Below are 24,013 nucleotides of genomic sequence, written 5' to 3'. Positions count from 1 at the left end.
AACACAAAATTGAAGAAATTATCATTTTGGAAATATTTACAATAGACATCTTGAGAGGAAATTTTCCAGTTACTTTCCACAAAAAGAATGCAACTAAACCAAACTGAAGCCACGTGATCAATGTTTTTATTAAAATACATTTATTAAAGAGACTTAATTTTCTAACATCTAATACATACAACATATTAGAAATATTATGTGCATAACAATTTCTATCTCCAAGGAACCTAGCAAACATGAATATATTCAGTTTCCTCCTGAGGCAAGTATCACGCCTATATCACAGCTGGAGAAATCAAGGCAGGAAGACGAAATTTACCTGGAGGCATAGAAGCTAGTCAGTTCCTGACTCTACACCGGGCCAAAGACCACACCTTGCTTTCATCCACTCTAGTAATTAAAAATAAAAGAATTCTTGGTCTGTATATTCTTTTCAGGCAGAACCTGTCTGACCTGCTAATTTACTGACAATGTATTTTAAAAAAATCACAAGACAGCCAGCCAGTGGAGAGCCCTGATTAAAAGAATCTTGGCACTTCATGTTTCTTGTAGAACACCTACCTCCTTTTCCTTACTCGGCACTGTGGTTGTTCCATATACCACCCTCTGCAGAAAGCTCAGCTGGGGCTGATGCATGACATAAATTATACCAGATCCCTGTCCTAGGGAGGGAATGCCTTCTCTAAACATTGCTTACAGGAAAACAGAGAAATTAATTCAGTCATTGGGAAAAAAAAATAAATATGGGACTTTACTTTTTTCAGGCAGAATGAACTATAAAGAAACTGCGAAGTGGTAGAAATTCACAGAAGGGATGCTGGTGGAGCTCAGATTCTTCCAGGGACTGCAAGGGAGAGGATTTGATCTGCTCACAAGAAAGCGCAGCCTGCATTTGCCCTCTGCAAAGTCAACTGCTTTCATAAAAGTGAGTGAAGGCAGCTAATTCTTGCCTCTAAGTCCTGATTTGCAAGCCTGGCATTGCATTAACCGAAATGTTGCTGTGGACAGCCCTTGGGTAGGCAGCTGGTCGAATTGCACATCAGCTGACATAACTGGATTCTTCTTGTAAACCTTTATACACCCAGGTGAGCATAATCTGTTTCTTAACTAGAAAAAACAGTCTGATGATGGTCTGAGAAAGCCTTCCTTTCAGAGTTTCTTTGGGTTTAAATTGGGATATGTCTGACGCCACCAGAATATAGGAAATATAGCAAAACTAGTCAAATGAGGACTTTATATCCACATATATTACATTAATTAGAATTTCACAATACTGTTCATGGGAATAAGCAATGGCAAGATTGCAGCCTTGGTAAAAAAAATAAAAAATAAAAAAAATCTGCAGTACAGATGATCTCAAGATCAAAGTTCACCTTACAGACTTATCAGCGGGGTTCAGCTACAAAGGGAAACATACCATCATAATTATATCACATATCTATACCAACACAGCTCGCCATGTGTATGCATCATTTCCTTGGGGAAAAGTACCTTCCTGGGGTGGCCTGAAGAATATAAACAGGGTGCTGAAGGCATGCCTGTAATTTTTTCCTAAATGAATAATCCTACTCAATTCAGAAGCCAATAGGTGCTTTATATTTTGTCAGGCTGCAACAGATATGCAACAAGTAAATGAACGTCGTTAATACCATAGCAGACCAACTGGGCTGCCTGCATAAAACACACACGTTATTCCCTGTCAAAACTACTGTCTGATTGTTAGATTCTGTGCCACCAAGAAAATCAGTCTCAGGAGAGCGATACAGTCTTTACACCCCTCCGTTCTTCTCTGAACACAAACACGTATATGTAGAACAGGAATTTTCAAAGTTTAGCACAATTTTTACAGAGTAGTAATTTTGCAAGCAGTAATACTTGCACTGTAGTCAGTAATCTCATGTAACTCTTTTACTGATAGGCAGTAACAGCTTCCTTTTTAGACACCACTTTCTCCTACAGTTTTCCGCATACTTATTGAAAACAGAAAACTCTTATAGCTTCAGAAGTTTGTGAACTGTCTGTGCTGATTGACGCTTCTCTCCAGTTAGACTAACACAAGAGATAGCCATCACATTATAGCATAATATTTGAGTAGAGGGTCTGTATTACACGCGTTGTGCTAATTTATGCTTTTTTTTTTTTTCCCTATAATCCCGAACAGGCCAACCAACTTGGGTTGAAGCCTGTTTGATGAAGCTTTCCTTTGCTTGCTGGAAGACAGAATTTTTCTCAGGAATGTCTGTGCAATGAAGACAATCCCGAAGAAACCAATTAGCCACACCAACCACCACAGCAGTTGGCTTGGGATTAGATATCAAGAATACTATCTGGAGACTGTCGGAGATTATATATCAAATAACTTGTTAGGTTTAAATGAAAAAAAAAAAAAGACTATTAAAGTGATACAATTCAGTGAACTGTGTTGCATAACAAGCTTTCAAAATAAATTCTGAATCTTTGAATGTCACTGCAAAAACTTGTGTAATATCATTTACCATAAACTTAGTAAGACAGCGATTCTAGATAAACAGCTGTAGTTGCAGAATTTCAGTAGATGACAGTGAGGCCTCCTAACTTAAAAAACACATAAGAAATTAATAGAAACATCAAGTCCTTGTCTTCACACACTGACATGTATACCACCTGCCCTTACATTCCAGTTATGAAGTTTAAGAATAAACGTATTTAGTTTAACTGCACTAAGCTCTAATAAGACGTGAATCATTTTAAATGGTTGTATATTGATGAAGGGTATGTTAATTACAGGAATAAACTCCAAATTAGATACTATTTTGTCATCATAAGGGTCTGCACCAGTTACACTAAGTTGATTCTTTGCATTAGTTTCCAAGTAAAGTTGCTATAACTTCTATACATAGCCTAAAACTGAGGAAGTATGATACCAGTATCTAATTGTTTAAATAAATAAATTCTGATTCCTTTGCAGTTGTGGAGAATCCTGCTTTCCAATACTCAATGTGCACAGTGGAAAGGAATCAAAAACAAAACAAACAAAAAAACAACATAGCAGAAATGTTGGCTTGGTTTCAGAGACTAAATTGCAGAAAACTCCTCAGTAGCACCTCTGGGAAGTCAGTGGCAGACAAGCATCTCTGACCCAAGCCAGGGAAGGAGCCTAACTGATCCAGGTGCAAGGCAGTGATTCCTGTGCCAGCAGAAAATCCGGGGGAGTAAGTAGAGAGGCATAACCCATCCACTACTTTCCACAGAAATCAGACAGAAAGTCAACAACCTCACCTCAGCCACCCTCAGCTCCTGCGGATTTCTGAACTCAGCGGGAGCCAGACCTCACAAGATAACCACTCTACTCAGTGCTGCTTACATCGGAAATACGAAGGCACAGCACACTGAGCATCACCCATAACCTCTTTAGAAAAAGCAAGACTGGGTTTATGAAAAAGAAAAAGCTGAAACAGCTTTTAATGAAGAAATACACCGATCTACCATGCAAATTGTCACCAGTAGTCATCTGAAGTTTAGGCTAAAGTCCTTGGCCACTTGGAGAATTCATGTTAAAAGCACGATTATACCTTAGTTAAGGGTTAATGGGTTGTTTGTTTGTTTGTTCTTCCTGCATGGTTCTAAATTAAGTTAGGAATGAAGCCTGATGTTGTAGTTACATGAGCATTACATACACAGCATAGCATGGCTTCAAGAAAACTGTGATGGTTCTTAAATACACCCAACCATCAGATCAAAACTATCTGTAGTCTGACAATCTAGAAAGCAAGGAAATCAGTCAATTTCTCAAATTCAGAGGAAACTGGAACAGTTACCATTTTGCACTGTGATAATTTTATTCCTCATATTTGTCTAACATAGCACCAGTAAAGTTAGAGACTTTTGCCATTCATTTAAATCATGACAGATTCAATGCCTATTTCACAGTATAGTGACAAAACCAAATCCTATAGCCTGAAAAAATCATTATCAGCTAAAATATGACTGTAACAGACGTTAAGAAATAACTTTGCAGCTCTTAAAGGGTCTTTTAAGGCATCAATTCCTCCTCTCCCTCCCCCCAGCTTAATTCCCAGTAGAACCTGCTATGCTTTTCCAGCTTTCTCCTCACACATTTGCTTCAGAATGACCTGGATATTATGGCTTATAAAAATGTTTATATACCCAGACTTATGAATTACAGGCTAAAACAGCCCGTCAAAAATTCACACCACTGCAAAGAAATTGCGCTAAATGTGCTAAGAATGTACAATTGTGGGACAGCCATAATCAACCATCTCATAATTCCTGCACCCCTATATTCCTACATTTCGCACCCCATCTTTCACTCATTGTTAGCAATATACTCTCAGAAGAACAAATCTCAAATTGCAGTGAGGTACGTTTCAGTTGAAGCTGATGGCCCAAAACCTCTCTGTTCCACTGTTCTAGGCATACTATCTCACCTCAAACCAAGTATCTTCAAATTATTTCTTGCTATTTCAGCAAAAGGCAAAAGAAACATTAAAAAAATAAACAAAAAATCAAGACTGACATATTACTTAGTTATTGGATAAAAGTATCTAATAGTTTAAATATCTCATTACATTAATACAATTAATTTCAGTGTAATTTCTTGAAATTAAAATAATCTGTTACCTTACAAATGACATTAAGTGGATTTTCTCACAGACATACAAACACCAGAAATGTGATGACAACAATTCACAATGAACATTTAATTAAACAGTTAGCCTATGGAACTTAATTCCAACAATAAATTGTAGATTCATTTTCAGCCTGCAATCTATTACCCCTATGCACAAAGCAAAGAACTACGAGTAACCACACAATACTGCCACCATGGTGGCAGGTAAAAAAGCAAATCAAACAAAAGACCTCAGAGAATGCAGAGGACTAATTTTGAAAAAAAAAAAAAAAAAAAAAAAAAAAAAAAAAAAAAAAAAAAAAAAAAAAAAAAAAAAAAGATCTGATTTACTTATCACAAATACCAGAACTTATTTGCATGTTCTGGAGGGCATAAAACAATTGCCGTAGGGATTAGGAACGAACACTGCTGGGATTAGGAACGAACACTGCTCTCTCACACGTGCATACCTCATGTGAAGAATTATGCAAAAATTACCGAAATGCGTGCAACCTTTAACATGTGGCTGCCTCCTGCAGCTGCCAGGACACAGGGTTATCAGCAGCTAAGCTGCTGTCCTGCTTGGGATCCAAAGACATCCTTTGGGTGATTACACACATACGCTACTACACATGTCCCCAGTCCCTCTCAGGATTAAAACTGTGATAAGCCATTTATCAACATTGACTAATTTTTCTGTACTTGCAACAATTCTCATTCTGAAACAGCTGGTAGTTGCCCCTAAATACAAGAATTTAAGCATTATTTTTTCCACAATCTCAGACTGAATGCACATGCATATTTGCCTATCTCACTTTTACAGACAAGTACATACTCTCTAAAATCTGTTTGCGGGCCACCAATCACAAATCCTTTTTGCTCTGTTTTATCTTTTCTTTGTTTTAAATGAATGCATGTGTGTAACTATTTTTCTTCATATGTTTAAGTATTGGCTTAAAAAAACAAGAAACAAAACACAGCTCAAAGCAAAAATCTACTCCCAGGAACATGAGCATAAATACAGAATACATGCAGAAAACCAATTAAATTTTGAATGATCCAGATCAAAACTTAGACATAACTAATCTAAGGGAACACAAAGGAAAAGAAAATCATTACAAAATAGAGATTAGCACATACTCTTTCTGAAGCTCCCATATCTGCCACATCTTTTCATAAAATAATGGTTAGAAGAAATACAAGAAAAGGTCTGAAGAAGAAAAATTGTAATCTGCTTTAAACCATAACAGTACCACTGGAAAATATGATCTCACATTAGTGCATTTGATGCTACCTCTACATTTATCGTTATTGCAGAGGTTCATCGCTTCCAGAACAGGGCATGACAAAAAGAGAAGTGAGGGGCTAAGACGGACTCTGAGTGACCCAAAGAAGCTGGGGAGCATTCAATATTCCTAGTCAGACCCCTCAAAACACTGTACAGAATTTCTAATACTATTCTATAGCTAACGCCAGTTCCTCGACAGTAAGAAATCATGAAAACATGCAACACTTCATTGCACCTTTTGGGTGTTTTTTCAAACCCCTTTTCCTTTAGGGGGAAAAAATACAAAATTGTTTGTAATCATTCTGTATATCACACCAGAAAATAAAAAAGCACCTCCCCCTTTTCCTACCAGTTTAGAATCACCATGTAACAATTACTAAGCTTAAAATGAAGCGTATAGTATAGACTCATTCATTTTTATTGTATCATGAAAATAGAACCTTGAGTGGAATACGTGGAATAGCAAGCAAGCACCCAACCTGTCTGCCAGCAGTGACCTTCGCTGCAAGAGGATCCTGGCAGAGAAATTGCAGTTCTGGGTTCAAAAAGTGAAAGAACATAAGACCAGAGTGGAAACTGTCATATCCATAAGGGAGCTCCCCACTGAAATATGATTTTTATTTTCAATTGAGGTAAGGTACATTTGCCTTTAAATGTTGAGATGCTGTGGTTTACAAGAATGTAGTAAAAAAAACTCAGCTAAGTTTTTTCCCCCCAGTATGGGAGACAAAGAGAACCTGAAGTACCTTTAAGAGAAGACATAGCTCTACTGGAGTTCTGACACATCATGAAGTAATTCAAATAACGATAAGAAAGTTGACCAAGAAGAGACACATGCTAGCAACATAAGCTTACCCTTTTTTTTCTGGACATTTGAGTGTCTGGGTGAGCTATAGATACTCGCACATAGGAAATTACCAAACCTTCTCAGAAAAAAAGATAAAGCAGATTTATCCTCTGGCAGAAAGGCACTTATGGCTATTTGTACTCTGTTAGAAATTCCAAGCAGTTATCAGAGCATAGCATCAAGCACAGGCAACAACAATAGGAAAAATCCTGGACATAAGAAGTTGGTAACTATAACACTTGGAACAAGATAACAGACAGATAACAACAAATCAAGGCCATGTACTGATGAATTCCTACCTTTAACATTAACAAGCAGCATCTGCAGCTTGCAACAATATGTAAATGAAAGAGCTTTTGAAACACCGCTCATCTGTACTGAAGCTTCTATTTCTGATATGCAATAACAGGTGTTCTATACCTACTGGAGAAATTCTTCATCTGTTTTGGGTAACAGACGTCAAAGGAAAAGTCAAAGTAGCATCATTTTTAGAAATATGTCCACTTACTTCATTGAACATACGAATTTCAGCCATAAAATGAAAATGATAACCTCCTAACAACTTCATGGAGAACAGGGATTTATAGGGAAAAAGGAAACAGAGTACATTAAAACATAATATTTAGTATCCAAACTGAAAAATATAAGAAACGTCATCCACCCAAATCCTCCTTTATTACTTTATACATCCTCATTATATTCACAGAATCCCATACTATATATCACAGGGGAAAAAAAAATCTATGAAACTGGTTTACAGACTCACTGCTACATTCCAATGTCTACCATCTCCTATCTTGCTGGCACATCACTTTCCAGCTTCTCAAAACCATCAAAAAAAAGTCTAGTATACCACCCCCCTCCCCCCCCAAACATCCTGTGTTGCATTTCAGCCAGAAGACTTGGACCTCCGTTTCTGAGCTGTACACACAAACGTCCCCAAACAGAGCCCACAAACGTTACGTCCTGCTAGAGATCACCTAAGTGGTCACAACTCTTTTCAACCAGAAAGTCCATCGCTGTCATTCCTTAAAAGTTTCTCCTGGCTTGCAACATTCATCCCATGCTGGACCCTTACCAGTATAATTTGTTTTCAAATACAACACTGCAAGGCAGAAAGCATGCACCTATCCTGCTTTAAAAGTGACTTGGAAAGACTTGAGTGCTACCAGAAAGAACAGAACACCACTGTTGTTAATAACTGAAATAAACAGCTAAGGAGAGCATAAGCGCACATGTTCAAACAGATCACCGCATTGCCAGGAGTGAATAGCCAAAAGTGGCAGTGAAAACCTGCATTTGTCTATTGTCACAATCTTCCCCTCATTACTATTAACTTTTGGGTACAATTGAAAACAGAAAGCAGCATTAGTGTTTTTGCATTAAGGTCAGTGGAACAGCATATACTACCACTAATGCCATATATCTGAGAAATAAAAGAAAAAAGAATTGTAAAATAGACCTGTGAGATTATCGAAAGATCAGGCAGACACCTGAGCAGATCACCATTAAAAAATAACAGTCTAGATAGGAAGAATTATGAAGTACTAGACAGCTACATAAGATTGAAGTTATTATTTCAGCATGGCACTGTAGCTGTCATGTGGACCTAGCAATTTGTTTGGTTCTTCTCTACCTATAGAAATGGAGATCTTAAACTTTCAAGGGAGAATTAAGTGAAGAAACATTTTTTTTCCGCCCTCTCCTGAATACAGGAGAATTCCTGAACCCTTCAGCAAAGCTGCTGGTTGGGAACCCAATATTGTGCATGATTATTTTAACAATGAAAATTATTTTAGTAGTGGTGGTAAAATACTGAAATTTTCACACAGCAGATATACACAAAACATATACATGTGTGCCAAATGATGTTTTCAGTTACATCATGGAGTAAAAAGTCACATGACTGAGCACCATAATAAGCACAGTAATAATTCACACATGGAAATCTGCTGCATGTTTGGCCACAGGTTGTGGGAACAATCTACAAAACAAAGTCACAAAATATTAGCAGGAATCCCAACACGGATGCAACCTCCCTATTGCATTCCAGCACGGTTACGTTAGACAGGCCAACCTGACATGCTTCAGGTGTGAGCCAACAAGTAACTGTCCATGGTTGAGAAGAACTTTTCTTTGAAATACCTGCTGCAGACTTCTGCCAGTCACAGGGTGTACAACTCTGCTTCAGCAAAACACATCTCCCCTTCCAACAGAGGAGCAAATTATGACTCTCTCTAACATTAGGATACAATCGTATCTCCTTTTAAAAGCTAAGTTTCCTGCTGAGAGCGTATGATTTACTTTAACTTCATTGCTTTCTCTGGTCTTCCGTGGGGCACCTTTTCCTTGCCACTTCCACTGTTAAGAATGGTGTTGGAGTCCATTAACTGACTGGGTTGGTTTCTCTGCACGCATTTTGTTTTAACATCAAACATGGATATGCACAGCATACATTTTGGATGGGAATTTAATTATGCCTATGTTTTAATGCCTAGCACAACCATGCTGCAATATACTATTGTAATACAGGCAAACCTTACTAAAATACACTACTTGGAATGATTCTGCCTTACAGCTTAAAGCTATTCGCAGTAACAACATGATCTAATTCTTCATGTTATCTTCTTCTTCTGACATTGTATTTTCCTTTTAAAACATGCTCTGCAGTTGTTACGAAAGTGGGTATCATATGAGATTTGATTGAATAACTAAGGAAGTGAAAAAGAAATTCATGAGATTTCATTCCTGATGTCAAACTACATTCCAGTTCTTAACTATGTTGGCATGCTCTGGGAAGCAAGGAGCTAGTCTGTTCAGAAAGTTAAACTGACCTTTAAAGGCAAAACATCTGTTGAGAGTCATGAGAAGTTCAGTCAAATGGATTAAGGCAGCTGACCCACTGCTTGATGGAACCACAAGACAACAACATAACCAGTTATTGCTATTAACTCACGGAAAGCCTATCGATATCAAGTACTTTGGACAAGAAGAGTCAGTGCAGAGGTTTCTATCGGGACTAGTTAACTATTATTAGACTTTTAAAAAAATATAGATTTTTTTAAAAAGACATTGAAAATTCACAAATTGTTTTTTCTTTACACGGAGAAGTATGAATATTGTCACTTTTTCAAGGCTTTAATATTAAAGAAAGCAGTCTTAAGTTTTTCACATATTTAAAAGAGCAATAATATTACCGATTTCAAACTATTTTACTAAGGACTACTATAAATGTTAATACAGCTAATAATTTTAAAGCTAATTAGCTATTCAACTATACTTCTAATAATAGAGCTCATCATTTTCATATATAAGGATAGTTTGGTCAGGTAAATATGACAAAAGAAAGCAGTATAACTATGGTAAGTGCTAGCATTATGCAATACACACGTTCTGAAATTCTCACCAAGACCGAGGCCCTTGCACAGTAAGATCATTAATTTCCATCAGAGGCCAACACTGCTGAACTTCAATGTATTTAAAATCTAGACCCTGTTGGAAAACCACGATGTAGTCCACCGACAAGATAACTCTAAAGATAAGAACTACTGAAAGAGGTTCTCCATTCATGTCGTTATTTGGAGGTAAGTTCGGGGGGGAAGTAAAATTCTTGCATGCTTAGACAGTCAAATTCATTCCAGGCCAGGCTAAGCAAGAGGTACATTAGGATATAAAAACTGGGAGGGGAGGCAGATGGAGCCATAGAATAACCGTTGCTCTTTTGCTGTTATGAACCAGATATATCCTGGCTCTAAAGGCCAGAGATTTATAGTAGTAAAGTTACAACTGCAGTAAACAGCTGTTCTCACAGGAACCAAACAGACAACATGGACATGACCCAGAAAACAAGAGCAGTTACTGCTATGGCCGATTTTTCAGGAAAATTTAAGCCTAGTGCATGGGATAAAATGAATTAATTTAAAACAAAACCACAAGAACACAAAGACAATTTCTGTCCAGCTACCCTTTAGAATTTATCTTTCTTACAAAACAATAAATCTATTTAAACAAATTTAATTCCTGTGTTATCAAGGTATTATCACCTAATACAGTATTGTTGTATCAGATGGACTAAAATACTCCTTTTTATACAGTTTAGGGTGTTTGTTTTTTTTTAGACCCATTTTAATGTATGTATCATTGAATTTAAAATCAGAACAGAAGTAAAAAAAAAAAGAGTAATAAATCACTTCACAATTTGCGAAACAAGAATTTCTCCTTTTAAGCTTATGGATGATAGACAATTCTGTAGTGACACTGTTTATAGCTGCATGGAAGATTTGTAGCAAGTGTGCTTACACAAGTAATTGATTTTTGGTTCAGCAGCAAAAGAGGGGAATATTTAAAAGCAAGTCATTCTGGTGTTTGCATCTTAGGGGAGAAATATGCTCTCTGCAGCCTGAAGCAAAGTATTGCAGGGTTTTTTGTTCGGTTGGTTTTTTACTAACAACAAAAGGAATGAGTTGTAAAGCAGAGTGGGATAGCTGCCTCTATCCTCCCTGTATTTCATTAGCCATTAACACTCATCCTGGACTGGAAAAACCCATGATCAGCACTCTCCTCCTTCAGGTCAGAATCTCAGCGGCATGCCATAAATGAAGTCCAGGCTCCCAGCAAGGGAAAAGAAAACACCAAACATATGTTCATTAACTAAGCACTTACATATTTCTGTTTACAACAGAACTGCAAATACTCAACAATCATTCCACTGAAGACTGTACAACAGAAAAAGGAGTCGAGATTGCATAAGACCACTTCAATTTTAACACTGCAGGGCTTCTAAAAGAATTGACTTCACAACTTTAATACTATTTTAACATTGTGTGTATAAAAACAATGCATTTAAATAAAACCATCCCTTTATTTCAGCATAAGGTCTTTAAATCATAACAGAACACAAAGCTTTCAGAGTCCTCCTTTCTTAAATACAATCTTGTAATTTACTTACAGAAAAAGGTACTTTCATATCTGCTTGCCTGCATAAACAAAGTGGGGAATTGTTACATAGCACCAAAGACATTATCTTTCCCCAAAAGCCAAGTTTTCCCATCTGGAAGATGAATTACACTCATTCCAGAATGCATGGCATCTGGTGCATAGAACCTGAGCGACAGGAGGGGCAGCACGCCTAGCGGCAACGAGCCGGGCAGGAAGTTGTAAAGCACTCCTACTCCTAACATTTCCAGACACATGGATAAAACTTTGCAGTAACTATAAAAATATTAAACAAGGAAAGGGATAGACAACAGAAAATATATCAAACCCAAAGTATTTCTGAGACATTCCAACTCCTTTCTCTCGAATTCTGCCCTAAATGAGAGCAGTAGCTTTGCATGTGTGACACAGATTTCCAAGCACGTCCTGACTCTCTGTGCTCTTACAGATGCAGGAAGAACATCCTGGGAAAGCACCCTGCATTTCACAGCGCAGCCTGTAGCATTCCTAAGTAAGGTAGAACTTTATTTTATTTTATTTATTTTTTAATATTTTTTTCGTGAAATAAGCTGAATAATGAATATGAATATGAATGAATATGAATAATGAATAATCTACATTAAGAATGGCCTGATTTCCACATGCTACTATATTCTGCTTATCTGGAAGAAAAGGCAACATCCATTTGTGTAGTTGCAATTACCCACCATAAAACAGAAAAAACACAATGACCAAATATTTTTCTCCATTTTTTTCCCCAAATGCAGAATACAACAAATATTACTGAGCATAAAGCTCCAGGTATTGTGTTTCAGGGAATACAACCGTTCAGAAGCACGTGCACTGACAAGTTGCACATGGTGGTGTATGTGCTATCACACTCACAATATGGCATTCACTCAGCTGCAATTTTCTGAGCAGTGGTTGGTATCTGATGACAAATTCCATTCTAGTAAGAAGATTCTTCTCCCTCCCCGTGCCAAACAACATTTAAAGAGATAGTGTTTCAGTAAACATAATTTCCTTGGAGGTAATGCCACCAATCACTGCAAATGTTTTATCACCAACTACCTAAAAGGGATTCACAAAGAAAAGACACATTGTCTGGCTGACATTGCTCAGGAACTCTGAGCAGCCTGTTTCTGAGTCAATGCAGCTTGGGCAGAAACATCTGGTATGTTGAAGGATGCTACATGTTTACAAACTATAGGCAGATGAACGTCTTGATTTTTTTTTAATTAATTTGAAAAAATATATATTTAGACAGTTTGTTCCTGAAGGCATTACCATCACTCCACTGGCTATGCTAATGGTGTTCTACTCCTATTAAAATACATGTAGGCGCCATGCAGACAATAGCCCCATTTTCCAGCCTATTTAACAAGTTGAAAACATAACTCTACTCATTCTTTATCTCCTTGCTACAATAAACTTGGGGGGAGGGCGTGGAGTGAAGCTTTCTGGAGGTAAGAATATTTGATGGAGGGAAGAGGGGAGGAGAACATACCAGGCAATGAGTTTTCCCATTTAACACTCCTACTTTCAAGAAAATCCTAAAAACGATTAAATGGCCCTGATATCATTTTACAGAAAGCTCCTCTGTGAAAGCGTTGAGTAATAAAAACAGCTGAAGTGTTTCTGAAAAACAAAGAGTTGAAGGCCAGGAATTCATCCATTTGAGTATTTTATCTAAAAAAAATAAAATGAATTAACTGATATTTAAAACAGGGAAGATATTAGCATTTTCCTGGTTCGTATGGTTCATAAATCTAAAAGCAGAACACTACGCATGTTATTACTCAGAGAGTTTTATTATTTAAGGCTTTTGGTATTCATGCAGCAACAACAGATGATTCAGGCTGCACTTCAATGATTGAATCACATATGTTTTTCCATCACACGATTACCAAACTGAAACATCACACTTCAATACTTTTCCTCCTTTCAGTACTAACAGATGAGTTATGCCACAAATTCTGCTCCAAAACATAGTAGGACTCCTGATCTTCTCCTACTATTGATTAAATGTTAAGTAAATGACTAGCTAACAAATTTATTTTAACACCTCCAATAGCTGTTGAGGGTTCATAAATGTAAATCTTCGCTGATACTGCTGCTTAGAAATTGTATTTGCCTCCAGAAAACTTAAATTTCTGTTTTGCTAGACATCACATATAAGTTCTGACCATATAGTTTCTAATTCATAAAAGCTGTTCAATAACTTAATTGCTCATTAATTTCTGTAATTAAAGAATTCAGTATGTTAAACTGAGTTGCAGAACACTGAAGTCTAACCTTACAACTCATTTTCATAATTTAACTCTGTCTTTAGTACATATCTGCCTTTTCTCTAAACCTACAAACACATTCATCCAATCATCAAACTGATAGAAAGATAACAAAATTGTTATTTTAATTTACCATGAAAGAGGAAATAACAATTCATATGGACAATTCACTTACTTTCACAGGAGAAATAATTGTGAAGCACTTCATTTTCCCTCCTTTCACCCAGTGAGGGAAAAGTCTTCTGAAGAAGTCAAGCTCTACATGAAAGATTGGGCTGGGTTGGTTAGTAAGAGACACCTAAGAAGAGCTGACAAACCCTGATTAAAAATCCTCAGACTTTGAAAGTAGTGAAGAAAAATGTGCATACAAACTACTGTGAAATCTATTTACAGAGTGCAAAAGAAATAGCCTGGTTTGGATGGTTGTGTTGTCCTCAACTTAGCCAAGTGGGATTTCAGCAAGCATTGTCAGCAAAACAAAAAGTAGAACATTCAGATAAAAAAAGTGACTCGCTCATTTACTGGTCTTGAAAGTCACAAGAAGCAAGATTTTCAGTAGAATTACATAAAAGTTTTTTATTATAAGGGAGATATTTATCTACTCGAAACTGGGGAAAAAACAAGACACTGATTTAGTCAGTACCCAGTGGCAATGGTATCTTAAGATTATCTATAATGACTGATCACTTGCTCAGGTAAAGGAACAGAAACTTGCACGATATTCTTCAAAGCAAAGGATTTTTAAAGGACAGTTTCCCTATGCACAATTTTATGGTGCTACTATGAGCTCCTGTAAAAGACAATAGCAAATTTATTTCCTGAATATTCCAAAATCAACATGCAGAAAAGGATAAGTACTGCCACCCACCCACCAAATTCCACTTCTATGGTAGCAAAAATTTTTGTGGCATCAAACTCTTGTAGGATTTTTTGCCAGACTGCTTTGCACACTAAGAACTCAGGCTTTAAATGAAGTTAGGGCATTAGCAGCATAGTGAATAAAGTGCTACAACCAGGTACCAGGAAATGCAAATTTCCATCTCTGCTTTTGACATCCTACCTAAGCAGATGTGGCCCCATCTCACCACAGCAGTGCTCTGCTTCCTGCCCTTGACGGCCTCGAGAACAGGGACTACATTTTCCCCTGTATATGTACAGCACCAAGTGTTACAGATAACATTAGCATTCTCAACAGTGTTACATTAAAAATAAATAAAATAAAAAAGATCAACTACAGAAGTACAGGCAAAACAATTAAGACAAAACATAAAACTGGTGATATACTAAATTATTAGAGTATTATACCTATTACTGGGGACGTAAAATGAAGGATTTTAGCACGAGAGGAAAATAGTTTACCATCAATATAGTCTGTATGAGAATTAATGTTTAAAGAACTCAAAATATGTTCTAGGTTGCCCTTACTGAACCACTTTGATTCCCTTCCACCCCTAAAACAACCACTCCATAAGTGACAAATGATAGTGAATTCTCTCTTACCTACAATATGCAGCTGTAACCGTTGCCTTGTATTGCTTTCTTACAAGATTTGCTTTGGACATATAAATGTAAATAAAAATACAAAAAGCAAGTCACATTACAGACTATGCTCTATTAGAAATTTATCATCTCTTATTAAGGACTACACTGCTGTAGAATATTTATCACCCTTACTGCAAACATGTATTACTCCCCTCGCTTCTACCAGGAATAGGCTGAATTTTTGACTAGAAAACGAACAAGGACTGTGACTTGATGCCTCTGTTTCACTGCTTGTAAAAATGCTATCACTGTTTCTCATTTTTCTAAAGCAGATAAATCTCTTTAGCAAAGAAATAAAATAAATAAATAAATGAAACTGATCTTTAAGGCTGCCCTTGTGCTAATTTAATTCATATAGCAAGTTCCATGCTATTCCTCACTTTTAGTCAGCCACAAAATATTCAGGATCTTGAATATTTTCATTGCTGATTTAATTGTTCACACAGTAGGATGGAAGATATTTAAGATTCTGCAAAGATTGCTAAGAAAACCTCCCTTAGACTCATTGTCCGTAATTTGCTATAAATTTACAAAGCAGACAGAAGAGTACAGGAAGACTGCTAGTGATGCTAGAAACGCTGTCATTAATTTGTTCAGCACAAATAACAACACTCAAGTCCAATTCTATCACAAATATTGTCCACTTTGTATTTTAAAGTAATAAGCTTACAGTCACTATCTTCAAGAGTGTTAAAAAATAATGAATTGTTCTCAACTCAGCCTGAAAGTATTCTTTTTAGGGTCAGCTTTCAAAAACAACGAATTACTGTATATTAATTAATTAAGAGATGGTAGACAGCACAAAATTCATTCTCCTAGCTGAACTGATTGACCTAAATGAAGAAAAGTAAAAACTTATCCGTAGGTATTGTCTACATGAGAAATTTATTGCAAAATAGATTAGGGTAGGGATTTTAAAGCACAGCAGTTCTTCTGCACTAGAAATACCGACTACACAGTCTAGCTTATTATTTGAAGTGAATCAAACTAAGCCACATAAAAGGAACCATCGCCAAAGAATAATAGTCTTCACAGACAAGAAGTGTAAAATAGCAATTCCAGGTTTACTTACATACAAAGATGGCACACACAACTGCAGTACACATGCAAGAAGCATGACTTGATCAAAGCTTTATTATTATTATTATTTTAAATGCAGTCCTCTATCACAGGATTTCAAAATATAAAGCAAGACTCAATAGGTACGGACTTGGTACACTGTATTAGAATCCAAAGCTATTACCCTGGACTTTGCTGTGCCGTTTATCAGCTGTTTCTAAAACTTTCATTTCCTCATGGAAGCATATTATCTTCTGTCTGCCAACAACAGACTTTTCACTATAATATCCTGAGAGGGTAAGAAGCAACATGTATTTTTCTCATTCATTCCCATATTCTTAAACTGGAATTGCATGCTGGAGGGAAGCACAACTGAAATGTTACTACAAAATAAGCACATGACAAGAACACAGTGCTTTCAATGCATTCTGCAAGTACAAGTCCTCATTTTCTGTCAAACATCTCAAAATAAACTTGACTTTTGCAATGATACATTAATCCACGTTTGATAAGGTTTCTACCAGCTCTGATAACAATTAATAGACAGCACACATACACAGGTCTTGCAGGTGTTCACTTCATAAACAGCCCACTTTCCAGGCTCTGGAAAACAAAAAAATAAACAAAAAAAAACACAGCAAAACCTTACAGGTGCCACTTACAGATAAATAGTTGCTCATCACCTACTCTTGCACTGAACAGTCACTCATAAACAGCACAGACTTCCTACATCCTATCCCTTTCACTGTTGAAAATTGAGTGATTAGAGACAAGCCTTCAAGATGACAGGCATCCTTGTATGCTTTCTTTCCAGTGAAACAAGAAATCAAGTTTGGACAGCAAGTAAAAGTTGCTTATCCCATCCCTGGCAGTGCCCAGGGCCAGGCTGGATGGGGCTTTGAGCAACCTGGCCTGGTGAGAGGTGTCCTGGCCCACGGCAGGGGGTTGGGATTGGATGGGCTTTAGGGTCCCTTCCAGCGCAAACCATTCTGTGATTCTTTAAAAAAAAAAAAACAGCTCCATTAGAAAATATCTTTGTCCTCTGCTTTAACTGTTATCATGTCCAAAGCAGTGTCAATTTACCTTCTTTTGTTTGGCTGCAGTTTTGGTGTGTTGGTTTTTTTTTTTTTTTTAAAAGTATAGATCCACTACAACATAAGCTTAAATTATTACATCACTCTGGTAAGAGTTACAAATAGAAAATTACATTAATAATTTATTTTCTGTAATTAATCATTTCCATGAAACAGTAGTTAAGCAAATGTTTTGTAAATTTTCTTTCATAACAAGTGCAGCATGATTTATACTGGGAGTTGTTGAAATAACTGCCAGCATAGTTCATGAAATAAAAAAAAGAGATGCCATTGAAAGCAACATACAGTGCAAACATATCACCAAAGGTCAACCTTACTAACATTGGTGAAAAAACAAAACAAAACAAAACAAAAAAACCCACCCTCAAAGTCATATTTGTTTTAAAAAAACACACACTAACAATTCCAGGAAATCTAATAGCCATACATCACATTCATTTGTTATTTGTTTAAGTACTGGTACAGTTAAAAAGATACTTGTTTTCAACTGAGTGTAACCTACGCACACACTAAGACACTTCTACATTACTTGGCATTTCAGTGAGTGTCCCACAGAGATAAAAGAGGATACTTCATGTTAGAAAGAATTAAATTTATAAATAATGATAATATTCCTCCTGAGAATACAGTTAGACAACCAAGAATAAAATGAAATACATAGCAGCTTCAGGAAATAAGCCTTGCTATTAACAGGAACCTGTATGTGTACTGCTTAGGTACAGTAAATGCACTTGAAAGCTGCTGATTTATTTAAGTTAGTTTGAAGTTGAGGTTGAGATAGAATTAAAGTGTATCAGGGTGCTCAAGTTTGTAATTTGTCTGCAAGAGGATCAATGTCTTGTATACAAATAGTACTAACACTTTCAGGAAAAGAAGTGGCTAAATTAGTGATATGCATGAATAAGAGCACTAACAACTTAAGCTAGCTTTATATCTTACGTAGGAGCATACATAGTTTAACTCCAAAAACATTTTATACATGTTATATACTATTATATACAGCATACACTTCCTTCCTCATACTACATGACAGAATTGTTAAGGTCACGTTCATTTTTATTTTAAAAGCTTTAATATTAAAATACTTTGAAGAGGAATAATTTTCAGTGATTATAGTTAAAATGGACGATATCTTAATTGCTTAAGTTGATCTTGAGGTAACAGATTAGCTGTTTTTAATTCTTATACTGTATGTGGCTTAGATGAGCCTAATCATCCTTACGAGGAGATTTATTGTCTCACTGGAACCTAACCACTATTTTCTTCATAGTACTTTAATGTCAGAAAAGTGTATGGCTTCATTTCCTCCTGGTCCCCATTGGAGAAAAAAAAAAAAAAAAAAGGTAAATTTCAAATATGAAATGTGCAAAGAGCATCAGGAATTATCTGGTAGATAAATTTCTATTCCAGAACAAAAATAAAAGACCACAGGTAAGACAGAAATGTTCCAGAAGCTTAAAGTATCTGAAATCCTTATTCAAAAGTCAGGAAGCAGGAAAGTTCACATTATCATTGTCAATGTCAAGAAGAACCTGTTGTTTTTGTCATTCCTGTCACTGTCCATCCCCGTCCCTGCAATGAATGAACAATAAAATGACCTGGATAGTATTACCTAAATACAATCAACATCACTGAAATAATTCAATAGCTTGTTCAGATACCAAGTATCTAAGAATAATGTGATTTAAGGAGGAAAAACAAAACAAAAAAGAAATGACTGGAGTACAGGTCATGACTGGAGTATGAGGAAATCCACAGAATTCCATTTGTTACATAAAGTCAGCATGGGATATACAAGTCCAGAGACGAACCACTGCTAAAGCTTCAGGAGCAGCCTGCCAGGCACTTTACTGGAAAGCTCAAGGATAATCGCTAAACTTAAGATTAAGGCTAATTTCAGCCTGTTAGTATCCATTCGGCAACACCACAGAGGGAACTGCGCTTGCTGGTGCAGTTTCCAAAAAAATGCAATACAAAAAAGTACAGGTTCAGAGCCTGGTCTGCACTCCTCAGATCTTCCTTTTCGCAGCTTTACATACAATAGCGTGCTTGGTGTGCAGCACGCTCAACAACAGGACAAACTTAGAGACAGTATAAGTTAGAAGCTGCAGAGTGGCATAAATCTAATTAAGTCTAAGTGGTAAAACTAAAGGAATGTAAATTAGAACCAGATACATATCAGCTTCCTCACATGCGAGCTGCACTGAATCAGACTTCCTTTGGATTCTCTAAACACAGCCCAACATTCCTACCCTATGGAACTCAGAATCAAAATCAAACTAGAGTCTCAGGCAGTGTATATATATATATATATATATATATATATAAATGTAGTCAAAAGAAAATAAGCTAGGCTTTTGCCCTTTGAGTAAACATGCAAGTTAATTTACAAGAGAAATCCCCCAGCCAAAATCAGTTATAACAATTTCCTTGAGGACTTTCACTGCTGTTCTTTTTACCAGTAATAGTCAACAACTGTAGCATTCAACTAAATCATCCCATTACAGAGGGATCAGTACAAACTTAGTCCTTATCTAGCAGTAAGGTGAACATGAAAGAGCAACAAAAGCAATATTCATTATAAAGCTAAGAGACAGTAACACAGAAGTATGAAACTTTCATTTTGCAAACTTCTTCAACAGTGAGCTACTGTTATCTTGACTATTTGAACATACACAAAAAATCTGGGACTTGATCTCCAAATGTGTTTGTTTCATATTTCAATTACTTTAATATGTTGATTAGCAGCAGCAGTAAATCAATTGCTTAATTCAACATTCAAAACCTTCACTTTTCAAAAAATATATGCAGAATAAAAAAGCAAAGACTGAAGGAAGAAAAGCAGAAGTCATCTTAAAAGGCAACTTTATGCACAGAAGCTACACACACACACACACACACACACACAAAGCGCAGTTTAAAATCCAGAATACCATTTTTCTAGTTAGTATCTATTTAGGTTGATAACCATGATGCATACATTACTCAGAGAAAAAAAAAAAAAGAAAGAAAAGGTTATTACTAACACGCCATTCTACACAGTAGCACTGCAATTTGGCAGAAGAGAAAACATTCTTCTAACATCGGCTAACCCATCTTACACATTTTTTGTGAATGGTAAGAGAAGTAAAAATATTACTCAAATGAATGGCAATGTGATACTCTGTAGCTGCAACTGACATCATTTACAATGTTAACATCCTGTACTAATCTTTTACTAGCACTGAAGGGAAAATGAAGTGCTTATTACTAATTGTAACTGTCTACCTCTAAGTTTTTATGAGCTGGAAAGGAACCTTTGCCCATCCATCCATGCACACCTGGTTACATGTTCTTAAAACGGAACAGGCCTACCTGATGTAAAACGCCTCTTTAATTTGACAGTGATTCCAATACAAGTTTTTGTCTGCTAACAATCCAAAAGTAACTGGGAAAAGAAGGGCACCTTTCTATGGATTGCTAAGTACATTTTTAAAAATAACAGAAACAATTGTCTTGCATCTTGCACACTAACCAACTTAAATGCAATTTTTATTTTTTTTCACCTTAAGACGACAACCTTAAGAGCTTCTGAAGACATTTTCCTATGTCTGAGACTCAGTAAACTAGAAAGATGGGTAAAGCCAGCAACTAGACTGATGCACAATACAAACATAAAGCATCTGGATCCAACAAACAGAGAACCAAGTTTCAGACTTACGTTTCTCGTCATCAGCATGTACTAGAGACGCCGCTCTTGATAAAACGTCCAACGGAGTCTCCATTCCTCTCTGGATCCTGGAAAATTCAGAAAGGAAGTCTTAAATTTTACAATGTTTTAATAGTACACAGCTAGTTGGTCATTAAATTACAAATGCTAAAAATCTTATCATCTTGCCTGCAAGTACTACAGGGTCATCTTGCTTTACACATTTCTTTTGCATTGAAACATCTGAGTATTAAAAAAAATTATTTGTTTCTCCTGTTTGTTTTGTTTTTTGTTTTTCCCCTTTGGTAATCTTTTCTTCTGCTCTTTGCAAAGAGTAAACTTAGAGATTCATTACCAAACCATACTAGGCAGTATGCCACTCATTCACAGAGTACACACGTTAGGTATTACAGAAGGAAAACAAAAAACAAGAGCATGACAGCAGGAAGAATCAAAAACCCAGTTTTCTGCTGTTGTCATGTTACAACAGCACAGGATTTGTTAAAACCAAGTCACTGCTGAAAACAAGGGAACGTAAATATTAGCTTTCCCACCAACTACTCATCCTAAACAAACCAGAGGACCAAGTTCTCAAATACTTGACTGAAACTGACAACCACTGCTCACGTATATTGCAGTGTTATCTGCTATATATTTTACGGGTTATTTTTCCTTCTCACATGCCTTCCTTCCATCCAAATAGCTACTTGAGACAATATCCAAAGGCGCAACTCATCTGAAGAAGACAGCTGGTCTGATTCCCCACAGCAGCATAAGACTATTAGACCTACAATCTTCAATAAACATGCACTGCATATTCTCCCATGTCCAAAGCAGAATCATCCAAAGATTTATTAAGTCATTAAGAGATTTTCTTACTCATGGATCAAGCACTCATCTATACGGCACAGACTGAAAACTATAACTCCTATAGTTATCATCACACCTCATTAGTTGCTTGTCCGTGTTTTTCCCCTACAACTCATAATTGCCATACAGGAAAAATTAACCCCATCCCAAAACGATGTACACTTCAGGAATATAGCAAGCAACATTCTCTTAAAATAAAATAAAATAATAATAATAATTGTATTATAGCTTACATAAACCTGTAAAAGTTTCACATATACAGCTTCAAAACTAAAAAGAATCTCCAATATGAGAAGATATGAAAATGAAAGTAAGGAAGAGAATAGCACGTTGTCAAGACGCTTGCATTGAAAGGCCAACAACTTATAACTGTTTTTAAATAAAGCAACAGCATAGACAGAACTGGTAAGAAAACAAACAGAGGAAGAGAGAAAATCCAAAATTGCTAACAATTTCTTTCACTTTTTTTTTTTTCCCAAAAAAGTTGCATGCTATTCTGTCATAAGAACTGTTTACTGTAACTTACTTTCCAGTGTGACTTAAAAAAAAAAAAAAAAAGTAGTAGCAACTCCAGAAATCTCAAAACTTATATACTTATATAGATTTAACAAGCACGTGCTTGGGTAGCAATTTCCTTGACTTTGCACGATGAATAATAAATATTAAACCTCACTGTTCTCCCGCCCTCTTCCCAAATAATGTCAAAGACTTTAAAATTCAACAAAGATTGTAAAGCATAAGAGAAAGGATTTTTAAGTATATTTAATTTTCCATATATTTTTTTTAAAGATTTAAATCCAGTCTTGTTACTGCAGGACTGAACGAAGAGAGGAGATATATTTGCAATAACTAAATATAGCACTCAAGGATAAAGACACACATTCTCCCTCCCTGTCAGAATCAGGTTTTGCTCAAGAACAGTATTTTAATGAAACTGATAAAGATCAATTAACTTTTTTTTTTTTTTTAAGACTGTATAGGTGGGCAACAGGTTTTAGAAAATAAGATCTTAGGCTCTTTTTTTCTAAGTCTGTCTTCATTCAATATTTCTTTTTGTCATATTCAGCCTCTCTTTCTTCCAAACCAAACGGTGTCCTCTACAGAAGGCTTCCTCATTCCACTCCGATTCCCTAGACCATGATGCTTGGTTCTCTTCTGATTTTTGTTTTATTGGCATTTAAAAGAGCACCACTTTATTTCTCTCAGAGTGTTGATTGGGTCAGTGTTGACTGACCCTCTCACACAAACTCTTCTGCTACAGTAAAAGCTCAGCTGGAACCAAAGACTGCAGTACTTGGGATCAGAAGAGGCAGCGACACCGAACTAACTGACGGCTACCCACGACTTAGCACTAACCAGCCTTGTCCTCAGTTTCACGGTACTTCAAAGCTTTTTGGACAACTCTTTAGAAAAACCTCTCTTGATAAAGAACAATGCAAAGGATATTATGATCTGCCTCTTACCAAAAACAAATTGCTGTTCCCCTCGAGTCTGCCAGTAATATCCAAATAATGGGAGCAGCAGATGCCCAGTCCCTTTCCGGAACATGCTCCTAGTAAGAGAATTAGCTGGTGACACAGGTTCACGTTGACAGAAGGAAACAGGAACCAAGTCTTAATTCTATTCAGGAAATTAGACACTTGTAAAACAATTTCAGTAAAATTGGCCTCGATGCAGTTTTGTAGCTTTGCATATTCTTGAAGCTTACATCATAGGAGAGCTGCAGAAGTGTTTTGCTAGCAGTTAATGTCTTGTGAAGGATGCTGTGTCCATTCAGCAGCTTCTTGAAAGAG

The 24,013-nt window shown here is 36.4% G+C and overlaps 1 protein-coding gene across 2 annotated transcripts in view; it reads right to left on the bottom strand.

Annotated features, from left to right (window-relative positions):
• Positions 1–24,013, bottom strand: part of VGLL4 (vestigial like family member 4) — a 91,898-nt gene that overhangs the window by 62,791 nt on the left and 5,094 nt on the right. The window contains exons 1-2 of one of the 2 annotated variants that reach the window (XM_040569051.1): positions 23,684–23,767; positions 21,363–21,439 (exon numbers count right to left, since the gene is read on the bottom strand). In XM_040569051.1, coding sequence (XP_040424985.1) covers positions 21,363–21,426 — 64 coding nt within the window. In that variant the 5' untranslated portion in view covers positions 21,427–21,439; positions 23,684–23,767. Of the gene's footprint in view, positions 1–21,362; positions 21,440–23,683; positions 23,768–24,013 lie in introns of those variants that run through there. The other variant, XM_040569052.1, reaches the window with a different exon arrangement.

Source organism: Cygnus olor, chromosome 10 (assembly GCF_009769625.2).
Source record: "Cygnus olor isolate bCygOlo1 chromosome 10, bCygOlo1.pri.v2, whole genome shotgun sequence".
Lineage (NCBI taxonomy): Eukaryota > Metazoa > Chordata > Aves > Anseriformes > Anatidae > Cygnus > Cygnus olor.
Note: the sequence above shows the minus strand (reverse complement) of the source record. Positions and strands in the feature narration are given on the sequence as shown.